Source organism: Chiloscyllium plagiosum, unplaced genomic scaffold, assembly GCF_037043375.1.
Source record: "Chiloscyllium plagiosum isolate Xiang-an unplaced genomic scaffold, Cpla_swu_hap1 HiC_scaffold_1, whole genome shotgun sequence".
Taxonomy (NCBI): Eukaryota; Metazoa; Chordata; class Chondrichthyes; order Orectolobiformes; family Hemiscylliidae; genus Chiloscyllium; species Chiloscyllium plagiosum.
The window spans coordinates 150,257,506-150,282,375 of NW_028270139.1; the positions used below are offsets into that span (position 1 = coordinate 150,257,506).

The window sequence follows — 24,870 nt, forward strand, 5'->3', positions numbered from 1 at the left end:
GATGCATCCAGATAGAATACTTTCTCTAATGCATCTGTAAAAGCTTGTGAAAGTCCATACGGACATTCTGAATTTCCTACTGGATGGTTGACTCTGTACATAGCTAGAGTAGAATCATTTCTAATTTAAGAAATTCAAGGATTAGGGAGATTGGTAATAAAGTGGGATTAATGCCATGATCCAATGAGCCAAGGTCTCACAAACGGTGGAGCAGGCTTAATGGACTGAATGTCAAGAGTGTGGTGCTAGAAAAACACAGCCGGTCAGGCAGCATCTGAGGAGCAGGAGAATCGATATTTCGGGCAGAAGCCCTTCATCAGGACTGGGGCAGGCCTGATGAAGAGTTTTTGCCTGAAACATTGATTCTCATGCTCCTCGGATGCTGCCTGACCTGCTGTGCTTTTCCAGCACCACACTCTTGACTCTAATCTCCAGCGTATGCGGTACTCACGTTCGCCTTGCTTAATGAACTGAATGGCCTACTCCTGCTCGTATTTCTTCTGTGCTAATATTGAGAGATCTCAATTCTTTGTAGGACTGGAGGAGATGATGGCATTGTGCCAAAACATAAAGGGTTAGAGTTCTCATTGACACATGCAGATATCAGTGCATCCTGTTATTTTTCTGGTTTATAATTTATTTCCTGAACTTGTACAAAAGGTTTGAGAGAATTCAGCTGTATACCACATTGTGCTTTTCTGAATCAGAAATGAATGATTTAGAAACCTTCAGGGTGAAATGGTAACAAGAATTTTAATGCAAATATACTGTTCCATACACTATAGTTCACACAGTGAGATTTTAAGATATTCAACATTGAGTCAGTGGGGGTCAGTGTGCTATTTGAACTCAATTTTCCAAGTGCTGGATTTTTATTAAAAAAAAGGAGGAACTCCTAGTCTAACAAAAAAGACAATGATCAATCTAACTCACCTTCTATCACCCATTACATAATGATGAAGGATTTGCTAAAATAATGAATGTAATTAAACTCTATTAATTAATCTACAACTGAAGCAGGCATGAAATGAGGACATCCAGTAGTGTAGAGCTTTGGGAACTATAGGTTCACATTCAATTGTTCTTGATAGGCTAGCCTCAGCAGATGTGGGAAACACATACAGTGGGAAACACATACAGTGCATCCCTTCTCTTATCTTCGGAATTTGTATTGGGACAATTACCTACTACTCCAGCTACTCGCATGCACACTGGGAGCGGAGGACACTGACATGTCAGTTCAAGGCACATTGTCAATTAAAGTAGAGGGTAAATATGAGCAAACAGCCTCTGAGGAGGGATTTAATAAACTATAATAGACTGGGAAATTATCAGATACTACCAGAGCACGTGCATCATGGTTGCAACTAAAGATGTTGACTATCCCTTGCCAGAAATTGGGACACCACGTGAATCAACAACTTGATAACATATAGTGCCTTTAATGTTATGAAACACCACAAGATATGAGAGTGATAACATGCAACTACATTTGATGCTGAACAGCAGTAAATGAATGAGAGTGAGGCAAAGAAGTCAAGGGAAGGAATTCACAGCCAAAGACAGGACACAAAGCAAGTGTGATGAAAATTGAACTCTCCGAGTTCATAAGGGGTCATCTCAGAGTCTCCCAAAAGCCTAGAAAGGTTTTCAAGGTATTGGGTTGTAAGGAGCATTAATTAAACTGCTCACTAATTCCAAGTTGAAAGAGATTCAGACTTTCAAAAGATATCTAATTTACACTTCCACCTCAATACATCAAGACCTGAATCTTCTGAGGAATGGAAGACAGGAATATGATGGAATATTCCCCAATTGCCTGGATGAGTACAACTCCAACACCACCCAAGAGGCTCGACACCAACCAGGACAAAGCAGCGCACTTGATTGACACTACTTCCACAAACATCCACTCCCTCCACCACCGACTGCACCACTGCTCAGTAACAGCAGTGCATGATGCACCACAGAAATGAAGGTTGAAATCACCAAGTATGAAGAAATCATTTGGCGCAGAAGCTGAGGACATCAATAGTGAAGGTATCTCAGGTTCTAATATGGCATAGCACATCGATGGGCCATAGAGAATAGGAATTTTGAATGAGAGGTGAGAACATGGAACAAGATGGAACGGTCAAAGAGGAGAAAATAGCATAGCACAAAAAGAGATTGGAAATATGATTAGCTGCTGGTACAGGCCCTGTTGGTTCAGGTGAGAAAGCTGCAATTTGAGGGAATGAATCACTACCTGTCAGCTAGATGAGGCCAAAATGTCCAAGCAATCGTCCTTAATAAGGTCACGGATAGAAAGGACATCATTCGGGAGCGAACAGACATCTGGAGGGACATGAGGAGGGGGATGGAGACAGCTAAACCACTGAGAAAGTCCGCAGGGCTAGGATTGAAACTTGCAGTGAGTTGGGCATCGAAGATAATTGGGACAAAGTGAGCACTGCAGATGCTGGAGATCACATTCGAAAAGTGTGGCGTTGGAAAAGCACAGCTGGTCAGGCAGCATCCAAGGAGCAGGACAATCGACGTTTCAGGCTTAAGTCCTTCTTCAGGAATGCCTGAAGGCCTTATGTGGAAATGTCAACTCTCCTGTTCCTCTGATACTGCCTGACCTGCTGTGCTTTTCCAGCGCCACACTTTTCGACATTGAAAATAATTGTCAAGATGTAGTCTCCAATGGATGCACCATGGGGCAGGAGGGACCAGTTGTTTTTACTGCTTATAAAGAGACTCAATGAACCCTTAATAAGGTGCTGAGAGAGACAAAGAGAGGAGATTTCAACATTTCTAAGAGAAAATCAGGATTGAAGAAGACTAGGAAGATGAGGTGTTTTGAAGGTGAAAAAATGGCAAATTGCAAAAAAAGAGAAACACAATGTAGTTAGCAGCTCAGGACAACCCCTCCAGTCCTGAACCACACTCTGCCCAGAGATAGGTCATATGGACTAGAGAGAAGGAAGTGACTAGGACAGGGATAGACCCAGACTGACAGCATCCTGTAGCACTGCCATATGCTGCCATTCTGGCTCTGGAGGTTTTCTCTGATTGACAACCTCAATGTCAGTCAGTATTGATTCAGTAATAACTAACTCCCTGACAAAAAAGACAATTAACTCATGTACTGTCTAGAACAAATGAGCAGGGAAGAAGCTGAGCTGATGAAGACGGTAAGTTAATTCATCTGAACCCAATCTCATATCAACAGCAGGTCTCATGAGATTTGGAACATCCTTGAGATTTGGACAGGAATCTCTAAACACATCCATGTAGAATTAGAAAATGTGACCTTCCACTATCGAAGTATCTACTTTGGTGAAACCAACGACATTGACATGTTCTGGTAAGGTATTCATGTTTTTCTGCGCATATTAACTTCCTCGATTTTATGGTAGAGGATCTTTTCCCAGTCTTCTCCTCTCTTCACTGCCGTACACCGTGTATCCATGGTCTCCAAAGCACGGATTTCGGGTGGAATCTCCGGAGTTAGTCCAGCCTTCAGCACGGCCTCCGGAAACTTAGCAGCAGCAGCAGTTGCTAGGCAACATCTGGGAACGCTAAGTGCAGACAGATGGAAAGCATTAGGGGTTAGGTTGCTCTGTTTACTTACTCCTGGACAATGACAACAAAGGAAAACATTGCAAAAGGACAACATTGCAAAACGACACTGCAAAAAAAGGCCAATGCCAAATTATCGCTTAGTCCCCATACTTCACAAAAAACTATTCTTTTTCTGCTCTCCCCCACTTCTTCCCCCTCCCCACACCACCCCATGCGTGACACCCACAAACACCCACCATCCTCCTTCGACACAGCTTTCCAGTTTGGATGAGATATCAAACAATGACATACATCTACTGGTTAAGCCACACACTGTTGAATGATAGAGCTGGTTCAGAAGACTGAATAGCCTATATCTGCTCCCATTTCCTATGCTGTTATAATCCAAGAATTACCGAGAATCTTCACTGCTGGTCAAAAGTCCTCCTGAAACTCATATAACCAACGGTGACCAACTAGACTTACAACTGGACAGGAACAAACCATTCAGCCCCCAAGTCTATCCTAACTCCTAATTATATTAGGGTGGCATGGTGACTCAGTAGTTAGCACTGCTGCCTCACAGCCCCAGGGTTCAATTCCAGCCTCGGGCAACTGTCTGCGTGGGGTTTGCACATTCTCCCAATATCTGCGCGGGTTTCCTCTGGGTACGTCAGCTTCCCCACACAATCAAAAGATGTACAGGTTAGGTGAATTGGCCAAGCTAAATTGCCCCATAGTGTTCAGGGATGTGTAGATTTTGTGCATTAGTCAGGGCTAAATGTGTGGGCAGGTTACTCTTCAGAGGGTTGGTGTGGAATTGTTGGGCCAAAGGGCCTGGTTCCACACTGTAGGGATTCTATTCTATATCAAACCTGACCTCTAGCTTACTTCTCTCTACCATCCTTGGTTCCATAACCTTTACTAATTTTACCTCACAAAAATCTCCTAATTTTCAACTGACCAATGATTGGGCCCCCTGTCTGCCACAATCACGACAGTTTTTGGAGAGTGTGAGTACTAGGTTTCCTGTGTATGATAAATTGCTTCTGACCATCAGGACCAAACGGTTTTGTTCTAGCATTAACGTGGTTTTTGTTATTGACTCTTCCGACATGACGAAAAGACTTTCCCCATTGAATTCTTCCAACAACATCAATTAGATCTAATTGTTGTCTCTGGAATCTTGCTGTGTGACAAATTGAATGGTTTATTTGCTGCATTAATATTCATCAAAGCGATTAAAAAAAATTTATTCATGGGATGTGGATGTTACTGGCCATTCATTGCCCATTTCTAATTGCCCAAGGGGCAGTTAAATGTCAACCACATTGCTGTGGGTCTGGAGTCATGTGTAGGTCAGACCAGGTAAGAATGGCAGTTTCCATCCTGAAACGGCATAAGTGAACCAGATAGGTTCGTTTCCTGACAATCTACGATGGTCATCATTAGACTCCTAATTCAGATTTTTATTGAATTCAGATTCTACTATCTCCATGACAGGATTCAAACCCAGGTCCTCAGAACATTATCAGGGTCTCTGGATTAATAGTCAGCAATGATACCTCGAGGCCATCACTTCCCCGTTATGTTATGCTGAGCACTCAGAGGTTTCTTCCATGTGTAATAAGCTGAGACATAAAACTAAGTTATTTTTCTTGAGATAAATAGTTATCACAAACACATTCTTTGGATCCACCTTTGGGATATATCTGTTTAGCCTTGTTGGTGGGATACAGCACATTGCTTTTCACTCTCAACAGCTCCCACACGTTCGGTGCTGTGACACAAGTTGGATTGTTGCATGTGCGAACGTTTGACCAACAGGCTAATCCCATTACCTCCTGGTGTCCAGGTCCATTTCTTGATAGTGGTACGCGACAGCGACAGCAGAGTGAGGACAAAGCAAATACTCATTCTCCTTCCAACAACGGAGCATTGTCACAATCACATAGTCATCGTTCACGGTGTATGAATCAAATGTTTGTGACAGCTGCATGGGAACAAGAATGGCAACAGGTTAAAGGTCATCTCAGCAATTGTCATAGCAACATCGAAACTCCCTCATTCTAACTGCAAATTGCAGCAAAATGCTCACCATCTGGTATAGTGCCACGTCACCAATCCTTCTTTAGGAGTGGGTGCGTTATTGGTGGAAAAGGGGGTTCTCCCAGGGGTCTAGCAGGCTTGCAGGTCAATCACCCATTGAGGAATGAGAGCATGTTGATCTTCAGGACAAAATCCTCTGGGTGCAGAAGGCTTCAAACTTTCTGCAGGGAGACTGTTACATTGCTGTTGGCTGCATGGAATCCCTGCAGAGTGGAAAGAGGCCATTTGGCCCATCAAATCTGCACTGACCCTCCAAAGAGCATCCTACACAGACCCAGACCCTTACACTGGTAACCCTGCATTTCCCATGGCTAATCCACCTAACCTGCACATCCCTGGACACAATGGACAATTTAGCCTGGCCAATCCACCCTAACCTACACATCCCTGGGCACTATGGACAATTTAGCCTGGCCAATGCACCTAACCTACACATCCCTGGGCACTATGGACAATTTAGCCTGGCCAATCTACCTAACCTACACATCCCTGAACACTATGGACAATTTAGCATGGCCAATCCACCTAACCTACACATCCCTGGACACTATGGACAATTTAGCATGGCCAATCTACCTAACCTGCACATCCCTGGACACTATGGGATAATTTCCATGGCCAATCCACCCTAACCACACAGCTTTGGATTGTGGCGGAAACCGGAACATCCAGAGGAAACGCACACAGACCATCACCCAAAACCCGGAATCGAATCTGGGTCCCTGGCACTGTGAGGCAGCAGTGCTAACCAATTGGCACTTACCATGTTCTCTTCGAGGATATCTCACTGAGAAGCCACTCTATCTGTGAGGATCTAAACAACGTACAACCAGCAGGTTCCCAGAACATGGCAGTACCATAATGGAGGCAGACATTGGGCGCAAGTAATTTGACTTGGGTTCCAGAGATCCATCGTAGATACCTAAAATGAGCTTGCTCGGAAATGCTGAATGTGGTGTCACCTTTGTAGCCTCAGAGCACGGCAGGCATTTGAATGCAGCAGGAGATCCTCACAGTGATAGACTGCAGCTTTGCTCCATTGCGTCTCTGGTGAATTTCACTCTTCCTGTAGACTTTACTAAGGCCCTGAAATTAACCTGCTATGCTTATGTATTCTGTAAAAGCCAGCGGGGCAGATCCCCAGGGCTCTCTGTTACATCTTGCTCTGTTGCTCCATGAGGAATCATACCAGGAAGTGCTCAGTGTGGATGGTTCAGCATGAGGACACTGAGTGAACACTTCCTGCTGGTCTCAATGCATCACAAGCAGCGAGAAGCAAGCCTACATTGGTCAAGGCAATTTGGAACCACAGCAAAACATGCTGCTTCCTGTAGAAATCATGAGTCAAACTCCTCGCGGCTAACCCTGCCAACTGATGTACTGGATAAATCTAAGTCCAACTTCCGCTCAGGGGTTTGTGAATGTAAAAAGATGAAATAAAGAGTTCAAAGACAGTGACCCTCACTGTACTACACTTCCATTGCACAATGGACCCAAAACCATGGAGGATGCTTGCCCTGCTGAAATTGGTGAAGAATTTCTACCTCAGTTACTCAAAATACATTAACGAAAGAACCATTAATCGCTCATTACTATAGAGACAAATTATGTGGTCAGCATTACTTTGCTCTTGTAGGATCTGCTGAACCGTACAGTAAAGCAAGGATTATATTTCTAAAGTGCTACATTGGTTGTGAAGCATTTCAGACATCCATGAGAATGTGAAAAACAGAAGTAAGGTCTGATTTTGGATGCGCAAACATTGAATGGAGAAAGTTTGGAATTTGCTATGAAGGCCCTGATGGATACTGAAATTCTTTAAGTTCCTTCAAGGGTTCCATTGATGACCAATGTGCCCCAACCCAAATGGAAGACACTCAATACCTGCTTAAACATTAGGTGGTGGAAAACTCAGCAGTACCTCTGGAGAGAAATAAAGTTAATATTGCATGGTGGGATAACCTTATGGCAGATTTCTCTCTCTGCTTATCTGAAAGCAACTTCCAGTCTCTAATGGCAAATGCTGACTGCTTTCGCTCTCAGTCTGTTGACAAGCTGTTCTAGCCCCAGATGTTTTCTGTGAAAAGTCACACCCATAAATTCAAAATAGAAGGGCCTGTTCTAGCTGCATGGCAACGTGGCACAATAGTTTGGTACTATACCAAGTGATAGAGAGTCGAGGAAGAGGGAGAGAGAACAGTTAAATGCGTGGCTACAGGGATGGTGCAGGAGGGAGGGATTCCGGTATCTGGATAACTGGGGTTCTTTCTGGGGAAGGTGGGACCTCTATACACAGGATGGTCGACACCTGAACCTGAGGGGCACCAGTATCCTTGGCGGGAGGTTTGCTAGTGCTCTTGGGGGGGGGTTTAAACTAACTCTGCAGGGGCATGGGAACCTAGACTGTAGCTTTAGGGTGCAGGACCTGGAGTGTAGGGAGGTTAGGAACATGGCATCAATCTGAAAGGAGGGTGCCTGTAAACAGGAAAGTGGCTTGAAGTGTGTATACTTCAATGCAAGAAGTATACAAAATAAGGTAGGTGAACTTGCAGCGTGGGTTGGTACCTGGGACTTCGATGTTGTGGCTATTACGGAGACATGGATTGAACAGGGACAGGATTGGCTGTTGCAGGTTCCAGGGTTTAAATGTTTTAGTAGGGTCAGAGGTGGGGATAAAAGAGGGGGGAGGTGTGGCATCGCTTGTCAAAGATAGTATTACTGCGGTGGAAAGGACGATGGATGAAGACTCGACATCTGAGGCAGTTTGGGCTGAGGTTAGGAATTGGAAAGGTGAGGTCACCCTGTTAGGAGTTTTCTACAGGCCTCCGAATAGTCCTAGAGACTAGAAGAAAGGATTGCGAGGATCATTCAGGAGAAGAGTGAAAGTAATAGGGTGGTTGTTATGGGGGACTTTAACTTTCCAGATATTGATTGGGAAAGCTATAGCTCTAGTTCGTTAGATGGGTCGGTGTTTGTCCAATGTGTGCAGGAGGGTTTCCTGACACAATATGTAGACAGGCCAACAAGAGGTGAGGCCATACTGGATTTGGTTCTGGGTAACGAACCAGGCCAAGTGTTAGAATTAGAGGTAGGTGAGCACTTTGGGGACAGTGACCACAATTCGGTGACTTTTACTCTAGTGATGGAGAGGGATAAGTGTGCACTGCAGGGCAAGAGTTATAGCTGGGGGCAGGGAAATTATGATGCGGTGAGGCACGACCTAGGATGCGTGGCTTGGAAAAGTAGGCTTCAAGGCATGGGCACAATTGATATGTGGAGCTTGTTCAAGGAGCAACTATTGAGTGTCCTTGATAAGTATGTACCTGTCAGGCAGGGAGGAAAGGGTCGTGTGAGGGAGCCGTGGTTTAATAAAGAATTGGAATCCCTTGTTAAATGGAAGAGGGCGGCCTATGTAAAGATGAGGCGTGAAGGTTCAATTGGGGCAATTGAGAGTTATAAGGTAGCCAGGAAGGATCTGAAGAGAGAGCTAAGAGCAGCAAGGAGGGGACATGAAAGGTCCTTAGTTGGTAGGATTAGGGAAAACCCTAAGGCTTTCTATAGGTATGTCAGGAATAAAAGAATGACTAGGGTAGGAATAGGTCCAGTCAAGGATAGTAGTGGGAAGTTGCGTGTGGAGGCTGAAGAGATTGGGGAGACACTGAATGAATACTTTTCGTCAGTATTCACTCAGGAACAGGACATTGTTGCCGATGTGAATATTGAGTCACAATTAATTAGAATGGACGGCTTTGAGGTATGTAGGGAAGAGGTGTTGGAAATTCTGGAAAGGGTGAAAATAGATAAGTCCCCTGGGCCTGATAGCATTTATCCTCGGATTCTCTGGGAAGCAAGGGAGGAGATTGCAGAGCCATTGGCCTTGATTTTTATGTCCTCGTTGTCTACAGGAGTAGTGCCAGAAGACTGCAGGATAGCAAATGTGGTTCCCTTGTTCAAAAAGGGGAGTAGGGATAACCCGAGTAACTAAAGGCCGGTGAGTCTCACTTCTGTTGTGGGCAAAGTCTTAGAGAGAATTGTAAGGGATAGGATTTATGAACATCTGGATAGGAATCATGTGATCAAGGATAGTCAGCATGGTTTTGTGAACGGCAGGTTGTGCCTCACAAACCTTATTGAATTCTTTGAGAAGGTGACTAAAGAGGTAGACGAGGGTAAAGCGGTAGATGTGGTGTATAGGGATTTTAGTAAGGCGTTTGATAAGGTTCCCTATGGTAGGCTACTGCAAAAAATACGGAGGTATGGCATTGAGGGTGATTTGGAAGTTTGGATTAGGAATTGACTGGCTGGAAGAAGACAGAGGGTAGTAGTTGATGGTAAAGGTTCATCGTGGAGTGCAGTTGCTAGCGGTGTTCTGCAAGGATCTGTTTTGGGACCATTGCTGTTTGTCATTTTTATAAATGACCTGGAGGAGGGGCTAGACGGTTGGGTGAGCAAGTTTGCAGATGATACGAAAGTCGGTGGAGTGGTTGACAGTGAGGAAGGATGTGTCAGGTTACAGCGGGATATAGATAAGTTGCAGAGCTGGGCAGAAAGGTGGCAAATGGAGTTCAATGTAGCTAAGTGTGAGGTGATTCACTTTGGTAAGAGTAACAAAAAGATGGGGTACTGGGCTAATGGTCAGATACTTGGTAGTGTGGATGAGCAGAGGGATCTTGGCGTCCATGATCTCTGAAAGTTGCCACCCAGGTAAATAGTGCGGTAATGAAGGCATATGGCGTACTGGCTTTTATTGGTAGAGGAGTTGAGTTCCGGAGCCCTGAGGTCATGTTGCAGTTGTATAAAACTCTGGTGCGGCCGCATCTGGAGTATTGTGTGCAGTTTTGGTCGCCATACTATAGGAAGGATGTGGAGGCACTGGAACGGGTGCAGAGGAGGTTTACCAGGATGTTGCCTGGTATGGTAGGAAGATCGTATGAGGAAAGGCTGAGGCACTTGGGGCTGTTTTCATTGGAGAAAAGAAGGTTTAGGGGTGACTTGATAGAGGTGTACAAGATGATTAGGGGTTTAGATAGAGTTGACCATGAGAACCTTTTTCCACGTATGGAGTCAACTATTACGAGGGGGCATAGCTTTAAATTAAGGGGGGGTAGGTATGGGACAGATGTTGGGGTCGATTCTTTACTCAGCAAGTCGTGAGTTCATGGGATGCCCTGCCAGTAGCAGTGGTGGACTCTCCCTTTTTATGGGCATTTAAACGGGCATTGGATAGGCATATGGAGGATAGTGGGCTAGTGTAGGTTAGGTGGGCTTGGATCGGCGCAACATCGAGGGCCAAAGGGCCTGTACTGCGCTGTATTCTTCTATGTTCTATATGTTTCCCTGATGATCACTTCTCATCCCTTACAGTATTTATCACCTCAACCAATATGTGATACTGGGTAAGGGTTGTTGAAGGAGGTTGCTACCACCAATCCTCGTTTGCTTTGGGCCAGTCTATCGATTAGTGGTGGAGGGTACATCACAATTCCGCATCTACAGAAGAGGTACTGCTCTTAGATAACATACAGCATTAAGTACGACTACATTCGGTTAGGAATAATCACTAGGGCCTTCAGGTACTAGTAAAAATGAATCTGCTCCCACTGAACCTCACGTAGAACTGATTGCTTCTGCCTGCAGACAGTGAGTGACAGCATTACAATGGATGGAGCAAATGTAACCCCTTCACAACCATCATCTTGTACTAAGCTAGAGGTACCCTCGACAGGAATTTCAACAAATTAACTTCACCTTCCAAAACATTGTGTTTGTTCTAGGAAAACGTGAATAATTTAAACACTGTATTGAACACTGTGGCATTTCATTTCCACTCAGAAACCCAGAAAGAGACCATTCATTTTCTAATGTATTCCTGCGACCAAATCTGATGTTACTAAATTAGTACAGGTCACCCTTTGAATGGTAATTACTTCAGGTCTGTTTACTAGCTCCTCACCAGGGGCTTGCATTATCTTATGCTTCAAATGTAATTCCCAGGCTAACAGCTATGTTGCCAAAAGATATGGGTCATGAAATAAGATACTTTTGCAAAATCCTGTGGGATTGCAACCTCTAGTGTCCTTCGATGATAACTTGTTCCTTCACAACATTCACAGTTGCAAACCTCGTAAATAAACTCAGCCCTAAAATAGTGAGAGTGTGAATTTGGCCGATTTGTCCATCAAGTCACCACCAAATATGGTTGAATGTTCAAAGATGTCACATGTAGGAGCACTTAAACAGACTAATAGATGATCATTATTATGGAACCACCCCTTTAGACCTGAAAAGTTAATTTTACAAGTGTGGATTCTCATTTCTGCACAGGAAGGTTAATGATGTAACTTTATTTTGAAAGAAAAAGCTGTTTACATTTTCTATTTATCTATTTCAATTTCTTCCCCCTAATTCCACCTGTATTTCACAGTCATCATTTTACCTTCTATACATCATTAAAAACAAACTTACATTCCCTGCTTTATATTTCCTAGATTGGTCTGTCTATACCTTGGTGCTGGAACTTAAATGAGTAGGTAAGATATGTCTCACTGTTATCTGCCCTGTCCATAGTTGCATGACACCTATTGTATAAGGCACTATATGGAGACAGTTGGAAATATCCTCTGACAAGCCCATGTATTATCAATGGGTAGTTGTCAGTGAGGTGAATGACCAGCACCAGTCCTTGGCTACGGAGAACAAATTTGCACAAATACTAATCAAATATCAACAAGGCCAAGTACTGACCTTTGTGGACAAGATATCTGGCACGTTAGCTTTGCCCAGTTTCTGGAATTCCTCCATCAGTGTTTTGATCAAGGTGCTATCCTTGTCAGACAACAACCAAAATATTCTCTCCATGTTATAGGGTTCCTACAGAAATAAGACAAGTTCGATCATGTTGTGTGCTAGGAGTCCCATCACCTTGCAATCACAGGGTGGTGGACATGAGTTCCAATCCAGGCATGCAGTATAAACATCAAGTCTGACAAAGTGAGCACTGAGTAAGTGTTGCACTGTTGGTATTGGCATCTTTTTTTAGATTAGATTAGATTAGATTACTTACAGTGTGGAAACAGGCCCTTTGGCCCAACACCGACCCTCCAAAGACCAACCCACCCAGACCCATTCCCCTACATTTACCCCTTCACCTATTTTTAGCATGGCCAATTCACCTAACCTGCACATTTTTGGACAGGTTAACCCATGCAGACACAGGGAGAATGTGAAAACTCCACACAGACAGTTGCCTGAGGTGGGAATTGAACCCGGGTCCGTGGCGCTGCGAGGCAGCAGTGCTAACCACTGTGCCACCGTGCCGCTGGGATTCCTGCCCCTTTTACGTTGGTGATGATCCAACAGGATTGTTTTGAAGATCAAGGTAGTTATTCCTGGTCTCCTGATCAATATTTAGCCCTGAATCAAACTCCTAAAAGTAGATTATCTGGTCATTAGCACTTTGCAGGAGCTAGTTTGTAAGCAAATTAGGTGGAAGATAAATAGTAAATTAGCTCAATACAACAAAGAGTTCAAAGACGCTGCCGCAGGATACAGCGAGCAGGGCAGCGGTAGACGTCCGGCGCCTTAAAACGGCGGTGCTCGGACCCGACGTAGTGCACCAGTTGTAGCTTGCTCACATGTGCGGTGGGATCCCGTCCGTGCTTACCCCAGCCCGGACGGAATTTCACATTGGCCCCAAGGTCCCGTACTTCCCGCGGGAGCCTGTGCTCCACAACCTGAGCCACCTCCGGAATTTTAGTTTTGTCCCTTTTAAGGACATAAAAAGGCGGGCCCTGTATCGACTGCTGCTGCACACCGTCCACCTCTTCTCCCTCATCCACCGTCCAGACACGCCTTGGCGTGCCCATTTGCCACCGGGCGGTGGGGATCCCCAGTGGAGGGCTCTCTGTGTGGGAGTCCTCCCCCTTTCTCTCGGGGATGTGGGGGGGGGGGGAAGGGTGCTGCTCGCCACCTTTTTAAGAAAGATGGGCGAGAGAAAGCAGGAAATTATAGACCAGTTAGTCTGACCTCATTGGTGGGAAAGATGCTGGAGTCTATTATAAAGAATGAAATTACTGCACATCTGGATAGTAGTAACAGGATAGGACAGAGTCAGCATGGATTTATGAAGGGGAAATCATGCTTGACTAATCTTCTTGAATTTTTTGAGGATGTAACTATGAAGTTGGACGAGGAAAATCCAGTAGATGTAGTGTACCTGGACTTTCAGAAAGCTTTTGATAAAGTCCCACACAGGAGGTTAGTGAGTAAAATTAGGGCGCATGGTATTGAGGGCAAAGTACTAGATTGGATTGAAAATTGGTTGGCTAATAGGAAACAAAGGGTAGTGATAAACGGCTCCATTTCAGAATGGCAGGCAGTGACCAGTGGGGTACTGCAGGGATCCGTGCTGGGACCGCATCTTTTTACAATATATGTTAATGATATAGAAGATGGTATGAGCAATAACATTAGCAAATTTGCTGATGATACAAAGCTGGGTGGCAGGGTGAAATGTGATGAGGATGTTAGGAGATTACAGGGTGACCTGGACAAGTTAGGTGAGTGGGCAGATGCATGGCAGATGCAGTTTAATGTGGATAAATGTATGGTTATCCACTTTGGTAGCAAGAACAGGAAGGCAGACTACTACCTCAATGGAATCAATTTATGTAAAGGGGCAGTACAGAGAGATCTGGGTGTTCTTGTACACCAGTCAATGAAGGCAAGCATGCAGGTACAGCAGGTAGTGAAGAAGGCTAATAGCATGCTGGCCTTCATAACAAGAGGAATTGAGTATAGAAGCAAAGAGGTGCTTCTGCAGCTGTACAGGGCCCTGGTGAGACCACGCCTGGAGTACTGTGTGCAGTTCTGGTCTCCAAATTTGAGAAAAGACATTCTGGCTATTGAGGGAGTGCAGCGTAGGTTCACGAGGTCAATTCCTGGAATGGCAGGATTACCTTACACTGAAAGACTGAAGCGACTGGGCTTGTATACCCTTGAGTTTCGAAGATTGAGAGGGGATCTGATTGAGACGTATAAGATTATGAAAGGATTGGACACTCTGGCAGTAGGAAATATATTTCCACTGATGTGTGAGTGCCGAACCAGAAGACACAGCTTAAAAATACGGGGTAGACCATTTAGGACAGAGCTCAGGAGAAACTTCTTCACCCAGAGAATGGTGACTGTGTGGAATGCTCTGCCCCAGAGGGCAGTGGAGGCCCACTCTCTGGATTCATTTAAGAAAGAGTTGGATGGAGCTCTCAAAGATAGTGGAATCAAGGGTTATGGAGATAAGGCAGGAACAGGATACTGATTAGGAATGATCAGCCATGATTATATTGAATGGCGGTGCAGGCTCGAAGGGCTGAATGGCCTACTCCTGCACCTATTGTCTATTGTAACCGCAGATTGCGGTGGTTAACGGACTCCCAGCCCAACTGCTTGTTCTGTGGCGCTGTGGAGTCTGTGGACCACGTATATATTGGGTGTGGGCGTTTGCACTCCCTTTTTGATTTTCTTAAAAACCTCCTCCTCTGCTTTTGGTTGCACTTCAGTTCTACACTCCTGATCTTCGGGCACCCGGTACGGAGGAGGGAGGGCAGGTCTGAAGACCTCCTCGTGGGTCTGCTCCTGGGCCTGGCCAAACTGGCCATCAACAGGTCCAGGTAGCGAGACGTGGAGGGGGTCGTTAGGGCCGACTGACTGCCCCTCTTCCGTGGTTACGTTAGGGCCCGGGTGTCCTTGGAGAAGGAGCACATGGTGTCCACAAACACCCTGGAGTTGTTCAGGGAGAGGTGGGCGCTGCAGGGAGTGGAGTGCATTATTTCCCCCTCCAACTCTATTTTGAATTAATCCCTGCCCTCCCCCTCACTGTTTTGATCACACAGCACTGCCCTTTGATGTGAAGGGCAGTGCTTGTCACTGGCCACTCGGGTGTTTCCTATCTTTCTGGTGGTGGAAACTGAATAAAGATTTGTTCACTTTGTGTCTTTCACTGTGTCTCACACCTGCACACACACACCATGGGTGCAGGGGGAAAATTAAGCACTACTGCAGTTAGGCGGTAGTGTGGGGGTTAAAAAAAACAGGAGATAAAAAATAAATAGTTCAAAGGGAAAAAAAAAGAGTTCAAAGACGCTGCCGCAGGATATAGCGAGCAGAGCAGCGGTAGACATACGGCGCCTTAAAATGGCGGTGCTCGGACCCGACGTAGTGCACCAGTTGGAGGATGCTCAGGTGTGCAGTGGGATCCCGTCTGCGCTTACCCCAGCCCGCACGGAATTTCACATTGGCCCCAAGGTCCCGTACTTCCCACGGGAGCCTGTGCCCCACAACCTGAGCCTTCAGGTTAGGCAGTAGTGTGGGGGTAGGAAAAAAAATAAACAGGAGTGTCAGACATCCTGTTCACTCAGAGCTGGCTCTTGAGGGAGCTGGACCAGTGTGTGTGTACTGCAAGGACTCTCCTCCTTGACTGCAAAAAAAAATAAAGAGTTCAAAGATTCGTGCACCTTGTGTCTCTCACTGTGTCTCACACCTGCACACACACATGGGTGCGGGGGTAAAAATAAGCATTACCGCAGTTAGGCGGTAGTGTGGGGGTTAGAGAAAAGGAAAAAGCAAAAAAAAAGGTTCAAAGATGCTGAATCAGCTGCAAATCGCTTTGGAACATTGTGAAAGACCCTCTGTAAATATAATATTCCTTTCCCTTTTATTATTTGTTGCCTGACTGGGCAGGAGCTGCTCAGTTCTCACAGCCTTTATTGGTCAGTGCATTGAGTATAGGAGTTGGGAGGTCACCTTGTGACTGTAGAGGACATTGGTTAGGCCACTTTTAGAATATTACATTCAATTCTGGTCTCCCTGCTATAGGAAGGATGCTGTGAAAGGGTGCAGAAAAGATTTACAATGATGTTGCCAGGGTTGTAGGATTTGAGATATAGGGAGAGGCTGAATAGGCTGGGGATATTTGTCTATGGAACATCAGAGGATGAGGGGTGACTTTATAAAGGTTTATAAAATCATGAGGGGCATGTATAGGGTGAATAGTCAAGGTCTTTTCCCCAGGGTAGAGGAGTCCAAAACTAAAAGGCTAGGTTTAAGGCGAAGGGGAAAAATATAAAAAGGACCTAAGGAGCAACGTTTTCACACAGAGGGTGGTACATGTATGGAATGAGCTGCCAGAGGAAGCGGAGGAGGCTGGTACAATTAGAACATTTAAAAGACATTGGATGGGTACATGAATAGGAAAGATTTAGAGGGATATGGACAAAATGGTGGCAAATGGGACTAGATTAATTTAGGATATCTGGTCAGCATGGACATGTTGGACAGAAGGACGCGTTTCTATGACCTTAAGAGATTAAACTTGAGAGGTTGGGATTTCAGTACTTGGAAGCTTTCCATCCTCCAGTCACCCACAACCTCTCTTTCATCCCCAAGGTTGAAAGATGGGTGCACATGCACCTGTACAACTGGACATTAGGATGTCAAAGCAATTTTGTACCGTTGGAACAGCTCGTTAACGAACAACAGCATACCTGGATATCAATGGATGGCGCTAAGGAAGCTTTAATTGAATCAGCCAAGGAGAAGTCACCGTTCTGAATGGTTCTGTGTATGATGTCATTTTCATTGACCACTGCAACTAATCGAATTGGGAGACCCATCATCTGAGCGATACTTCCAGCTGAGAAAGAGCGTGATGGAATTGAATGAGATAAAACACCCAATTAAATAACAGAGAAATTTAAGGAAACATAAAAATTGCATGGCAACCTCAGAAAATCATCATGTCTGTGTCAGCCTGTGTTCCATACGAACCAGGCGCGTACCGGTCTGAATGACATGTCGTGCCTAGATAGATGAACGAAGGTTGGGAGCTTGATAGTTGGAGGATGGCCATGCACAAATATTGGAAGAGTTCAGATGGCCCATCACATGCTAGCATTTTGCTGGAGCAATCGCAATCTTATCCTACAATGATTGCAAGAACACCTCTGGTGGTGAGTTCAAGTCCTACTCCCGAACAATTGAGGTAAAAGTCAACGCTAGCCCCGAAGACTGGGATAAATTCAGAAGCCAGCAAGAGAAAATTTAAAAGATAATAAAGACAGAGAAAATAAACCATAAGAGTAAACCAGTGAGAAACATCAAAACTGACAAGGAGAGCTTCTTTGGGATCAGTGCTAGGACTGGAGCCAAATTTTCAGACAACATAAAATTGGTGAAACCCAAGTTGTGAGAGAGATACAAACAGTTTAAAGAGAGATATTGATAGGTTAAGATAGGCAAAAAGTTGGCCAATGGAGTATAATGTGGGAAAATATGAAGGTGTTCATTTTGGGAAAGAAAACCAAAGAAAGTGCAGGTTCATAGCTCCTTGAAAATGGAGTCACAGGTAGATAGGATAGTGAAGAAGGCGTTTGGTATACTTTCCTTTATTGGTCAGAGTATTGAGTACAGGAGGTGGGAGGTCATTTTGCGGCTGTACAGGACATTGGTTAGGCCACTGTTGGAATATTGCGTGCAATTCTGGTCTCCTTCCTATCAGAAAAGATGTGGTGAAACTTGAAAGGGTTCAGAAAAGATTTACAAGGATGTTGCCAGGATTGGAGGATTTGAGCTATAGGGAGAGGTTGAACAGGCTGGGGCTGTTTCCCATGGAGCATTGGAGGCTGAGGGGTGACCTTATAGAGGTTTACAAAATTATGAGGGGCACGGATAGGATAAATAGACAAAGTCTTTTCCCTGGGGTCCGGGAATCCAGAACTAGAGGGCATAGGTTTAGGGTGAGAGGGGAAGATATAAAAGAGACCTAAGGGGCAACCTTTTCACGCAGAGGGTGGTACGTGTATGGAAAGGGACTAGATTGGTCTGGGATATCTGGTCGACATGGACAGGTTGGTCTGTTTCTATGCTGTATATCTCTATGACTCTAATATTATTTAGATGGAAAAAGGTTGCAAGGAACTTGAAGGCACCTGTGCACAAATCACAGAAAGCTAGCACCCAGGTGCAGCAGGTAACCAGGAAGGCTAATGGAATGCTGGCCCTCATGTCCAGAGAGTAGGACTATAAGAGCAGGGAAGTCTTAGGCAACTGGACAAGGTGCTGGTGAGACCATATCTGGAGTACAGTGAGCAGTTTTGATCTCCTTACTTAAGGAAAGATATTGTTTCATTGGAGGTAGTTTGGAGAAGGTTCACAAGGATGATCCTCGCCTGGAGGGACTGTCTTCGGAGCAAAGGTTAAACAGGTTTGGATTCTACTCACTGGTGTTTAGAAGAATTAGAGGTGATCTCATTGTCAGATTCTTAAGGGGCTTGACAGAGTAAATGCTGAGAGGATGTTTGCGAGTCGAAGACCAGAGGGCTTAGTCTCAGAATAAAGGGGCCCTAATTTAAGTCTAGAATGAGGAGGAATCTCTTCTCTGAGAGGTTTGAGTGTCTTTGGAACTCCTTGCGACAGAGAGTGGTGGGGGCAGAGTCCTTGTGTATATTTAAGGCAGAGATAGATAGATTCTTGATCAGTCAGGGAATCAAGGGTTATTGGGAAAGGGCAGGAGAGTGGTCATGAGGAATGTTTGATCAGCCATGATCCTATTGAATGGTGAAGCAGGCTCAAGGGGCCAAATGGTCTCCTCCTGTTTCTATTTCTTGTAGTCTTATGCTCAGAGACCCGAGCACTTATTCTAATCTGAGCGGAAGGAGAGCCGTACTGTCAGAGGCTGCCCTGTTCAACTCGAGAATTTAAACTGGGGCCCCGTCTGCTTTCGCAGGTGGATGGATGTGAAAGGAATGGCATCATGTCAAAGACTGTGACTATGGAGGGAACCAGAGCAGCTGTGTGTGTGTGTGCAGGATATTCTGCCCTGTTCTTACCTGTGATGTTACCCGCTGCTCCGGTTGGTACAACAACCTCTACCAAAGGAAGGGGAATGTTCTGCATTGACGGGCTACACTGGAAGTAAGCGTAGAAATAGTGCGCAATCTGCACCATGATGCGGGCCCAGTTGATGGAGTTTAAGCTCATTATGTTGTGTCTCTTCACAAACTCAGGGTCAGCAAACACATTCCGGATTGGTTCGTCCAGCTCATCACTTGTGCCATCAACTGAATGATAAGCACAGGGCAGATAAAACAAAACATAGAAATATACAGGAGTTACAACGAAGTGTTTCATAATACATAGAACACAGAACAATACAGCGCAGAACAGGCCCTTCGGTCCTTGATGTTGTACTGACCTGTGAATTAATATAAGCCTATCCGCCTCCACTATCCCATCATCATCCATGTACTTATCCAAGGATTGTTTAAATCTCCCTAATTTGGCTGAGTTAACTACATTGACAGGCAGGGTATTCCACACCCTTACCACTCTCTGAGTAAAGAACCTGCCTCTGACATCTGTCTTAAATCTATCACCCCCCAATTTGTAACTATGCCCCCTCATACAAGCCGACGTCACCATCCTAGGAAAAAGACTCTCACTGTTCATCCTCTTTAGTCCTCTGATCATCTTGTGTGTCTCTATTAAATCCTCTCTTAGACTTCTTCTTTCCAATGAGGACAGACCCGTCCCTCAGCCTTTCCTCCAGACCAGGCAACATCCTGGTAAATCTCCTCTGCACCTTTTCCAATGCTTCCACATCCTTCCTGTAATGGGACAACCAGAACTGCACATAATACTCCTAGTGGGCTACACTAGCATTTTGTATCGTTGCAGCATCTACCAATAAAACCTAACACACCGTATGCCTTCTTAACGGCACTATCAGCCTGGGTGGCAACTTTCAGGGATCTATGTACATACATAACCTAGTTGAGTATTACTGAAATTGAGGCACGTATTGTTGAAGTGATTTATTTTGCACTCACCAGGACAATTTGAAAGAATACAAATTTTTGAGGAAAACCAAAAATTGTATGAGAGAGGAGACGGCTGATAGGTTGGCAATGGACTCTGACTGGAACTAATCAACACTCTGCTCTCATACAATCGTTGCTTTTCTTTTTAAGTTGGTATTTTTGCTAATTATCCTGATGAGCTCAGAATGAAATGCATCTTTTTTTCAGCTGTACACACAGAAACGGGAAATGCAGCACAAGCAGAGAACCGTAATCACATACACCCACCCAGTCACATATAGTTTCATCCATCTTATCCAATCACGTTTGTAATGGTGACACACGTTCTGCCTCAGCCACATACAAGAGCTGAACAGAATGGACTGAAGGACTTTTGCTTGAAACGTTGATTTTCCTGCTCCTCAGATGCTGCCTAACCTGCTGTGCTTTACCAGTACCACTCTAGTCTAGACTCTGATTTCCAGCATCTGCAGTCCTCACTTTTGCCTGATTAACATAGTCATGGTTGCACTCTACAATATCATTTTCAACGGTCCATTGAAGAAATTATTATGCATCTTCATGCATAGGTATTGTGCTGAATCCAGTTGAGCAGGGAAACCAGAGCCAGCAAGTCAGCCGCCTACATTAAATTTTACCCAAGGATGTTTGGGGTTGAGTTAAATCATTACTCACCATTAAACAAACAAATTAAAAATGAAATTCAAACACACCTTACAGCTTTGCTTTCCATCCATTGCACAGAATTTTATCAAGTAAAACTTTCTGTTCAAAACCATGTAAAATCAGCCCAAGTGCTCTGTTCTGCCCATGAGCCTTCTCCCATCCATTCTCTGCCACATGTCCATCTCTTCCTTCCACATTTGGTCATCCAGGGAAATTTGCAACATCCCATCACCAGACCAATTGTATGGCATAATTTGTCAGTGCTTCCAACAAAAGGAAAATGAATTGAGTCCTGGTTTTAATGACCCACATGCAGGTGGGTCACTGTAGGCAAATGCAGAACCAGGTCTCTGCTGTTACTGCTGTCTCAATTCAGAGCAAATAGCAGGATGTAAAGGGGTCTGCAGATTGCAGTAGCAAATTCGTTGAACTTTCCACTGCACCGGATTTTGTTTCGACAAGTTCACCATGCTATGTCCAAACTCTTTGTGGACATTTGTTTCCTGATCTCACTGCTGTTTTAACTTGGTTGGATGTTAGAAATCTTGGCAAGCTTCTCCAAGCCAATGGAAAATAAGCTCTGATGGAGTGAGTGACAAACTGTCCAAGACTAGGAGCACGCTTAGTAGGGCAGGCACAGATCAACATTACACCCACAGAATTACACAGCGTAGAAGACAGCCGTACAGCATTATGGTCTGGGAACAAGAGTAGACCATTTGGCCCCTCAAGCCCGCTCTACCATTCAATGGGATCATAGCTGATCTAACACTCCTCACGTCCACTATCCTGCCCTTTCCTTGTAACCCTAGATTCCCCTACTGATCAAGAATCTATCTATCTATCACAACCTTAAATACAGTATACACAAAGACTCTTCCCCACTACTCTCTGTGTCAAGGAATTCCAAAGACTCTCAACCCGCTGAAGAAAGAAATTCCTCCTCATCTGCCTTAAATTGCTGCTCCTTTGTTCTGAGACAATGCCCTCTGGACCTAGATTCTCCTATGAGGGGAAATATTCTTTCTGCATTTACCCTGTCCAGCCCCTTAAGAATCCTATATGTTTTCATAAGATCACCTCTCATTCTTCTAAATCCCAGTGAGTAGAGTTCCAACCTGTTTAGCTTTTGTTCATAAGACAATCCCTCCCAGCCAGGGGTCATCCTAGTCAATCTTCTCTGAATTGCCTCCAATGAAACAGTATCTTTCAGCAACTTTCCTGGGGCTTCTATAGAATCCCTACAGTGTGGAAACAGGCCATTTGGCCCAACGAATGTACGCTGACTGCCTGAAGAGCATCCCACCCAGATCCACCCACTACCCTATCTCTGGAACCCTGTATTTCCCCATGGATAATGTACCTAACCTACTCGTTCCTAAGCTCTATGGGTAATTTAGCATGGCCAAATGCCACCTAACCTGCACATCTTTGGACTATGGTAGGAAACCGGACCATCTGGAGGAAACCCACACAGACACGGGGAGAACGTGCAAATACAGACAGGCATCCAAGGGTAGAAACAAACCCAGGTCCCTGGCACTGTGAGGTAGCAGTGTTAACCATGGGGCCACCATACCGCCCCAACTTTCTGTCAACTGATATGCCAGTAATTTATTCCACTCACCACCTTCTCTCTTAGCACTATGAATATTTCAAAACTTATATCCATTATAAAGTGCTTTGGAGTTTGAAAGATGTCAGTTTGCTCACCTTCACACGTTAGGAGTTTGGATGTTACATGGCTCCGTGCCATTGGCAGGATGCCACCATTAGCCAGTGCACATTGGAAAAGCCAGGAATACTTGCCCGTGTCTTTCCATTTGCCCAACTCTCGATGGGCTGCTCCCCATTTTTCAGTAAGTGATGACTTTATCTGAGGTCCTGCTGAAGCAAAAGGACCTGTGGGGTTAACCTTAAAGTGTCTAACTAGAGGAATGGAAAATGTCACAAACCTGCAAAAACGTGAACGTTGTCCTCAATAACCGTTGTCATCTGCAGCTCCTGGATCGGGCTGCAGCGGCCACGTGGAAGCAACACAATGATATCCATGTTCTCCATTCCTCGGATGCTCTCTATGGCTGAGCTGCCGGTGTCTCCTGATGTCCCTGTGGTTGAGATGAAGTTGGTTATTTTTCTCTTCGTTGAAGATGATGTCAAGCCACATAAGCCAGTACAATTCCAATAGATCAAGGATCACAAACACGTATCTAAACCTCTGGCATTGTCCTCAGCTCATTGCGGCCTATTACTCTTCAGGGAAAGAAATCTGCTGTCCTTGTGTGTTCTGGCCTACGTGTGACTCCAGGCCTGTAGTAAAGTGCTTGATTGCTAGCTGCCCTCTGAAACAGCCTAGCTAGCCACTTAAATCGAGTACAGGAGTGTTGGGCATCAAAGTCTTGACAGGGACTACCACTCCTCTTAAAAAATAAATTTTAAAAAGTCCTGCTCACTCACTAATGCTGTTCTTGACAATCTATATTGGCTGCAGCAGGTATTGGATAGATTATGAATATTAGAAGGACTGGATGAGATGCATCCAAACATATTAAGGTAAGTGGGGATGTAAACGGTTGACAAATGCAACAGTCTATCACTTAGCTACATAAAGATCTGAATTAATCTCTTAATACCAACCTAATGTCCACTGGAGACAGTCATAAAATCATAGAGATGAACAGCACGGAAACAGCTGTCCAGCCCGTCCATTCCGACCAGATATCCCAATCCAATCGAGTCCCACCTGCCAGCACCTGGCCCATATCCCTCCAAACCCTTCCTATTCATCCTTTCCCAACAACACTTACAAAAACATCGTAATATTTTCAATATTTTTATTTACTCACTCAATACTTAACCTTACTCTGTCTGAGATCTTTGTTTAACATCTTGCATCATTAGTACCCCTCTAATAAATATCATCTTCACTCTGTTCAGGGCCCTCATATCCAGCACAGAGCATAACACTATAGCTGAGGCCCAATTAGTGATTTATAAAGCAACTCGACAAGTGTCTCAGGTGATCAGGCAGAAGAATCGCTCTCTTTGCATCCCACTTACCGACTAGAATAGTGACATGCTTCTGTTTCTTTCTTAGGAAGTACTGGAGTAATTGTCCCACACATGACATTGCGAGGTCCTTAAAAGCGAAGGTCACACCATGCCACAGCTCCAACACATACAATTCATTTTTCAGTTTGGCTAATTTCACAACGTCCTGGTGTCGGAATCTCATGAAGGCCTGGCTAATCAGATCTGAAAATTGCAAAGTGAGCCATTTTAAACTGAGATAAAAATGTAAAAAAAAACAGGGAAAACCAATCGCTGGAAATACCTGACAGGTCAACAGCATGAATGAAAAGAGAAAGAAAAGAAATAAAGCAAACATTTCAAGTCAAGATGATCTTGGGTCAAGAATCATACAGCACGGAAACAGACCATTCGGTCCAACCAGCCCATGCCGAACATAATCCCAAACTAAACTAGTCCCAGCTGCCTGCTCCTGGCCCATATTATTAAACATTTCCTATTCATGTACTTATCCCAGTATGTTTTAAATGTTGTCACTGTGCCCACATCCACCACCTCCTCAGGAAGTTCACTCCACACGTGAACCACCCTCTGTGTAAAAAAACTGCCCCTCATCATCTTTTAAAATCTCTCTCCTCTCACC

General features: G+C 44.7%; 1 protein-coding gene across 4 annotated transcripts in view; it reads right to left on the reverse strand.

The window, feature by feature from the left end:
* Window positions 1–878: 878 nt before the first annotated feature.
* The window catches only part of thnsl2 (threonine synthase-like 2), a 28,919-nt gene continuing 4,927 nt past the window's right edge, over window positions 879–24,870 (reverse strand). For all 4 annotated transcript variants that reach the window (XM_043695003.2, XM_043694921.2, XM_043694669.2 and 1 more), the window contains 7 exons: window positions 24,258–24,452; window positions 23,153–23,305; window positions 19,542–19,772; window positions 17,199–17,347; window positions 12,403–12,528; window positions 5,391–5,542; window positions 879–3,566 (listed from right to left, as the gene is read on the reverse strand). In XM_043695003.2, the coding sequence (XP_043550938.1) occupies window positions 3,362–3,566; window positions 5,391–5,542; window positions 12,403–12,528; window positions 17,199–17,347; window positions 19,542–19,772; window positions 23,153–23,305; window positions 24,258–24,452 (1,211 nt within the window). In that variant the 3' untranslated portion in view covers window positions 879–3,361. The remainder of the gene's footprint in view (window positions 3,567–5,390; window positions 5,543–12,402; window positions 12,529–17,198; window positions 17,348–19,541; window positions 19,773–23,152; window positions 23,306–24,257; window positions 24,453–24,870) is intronic.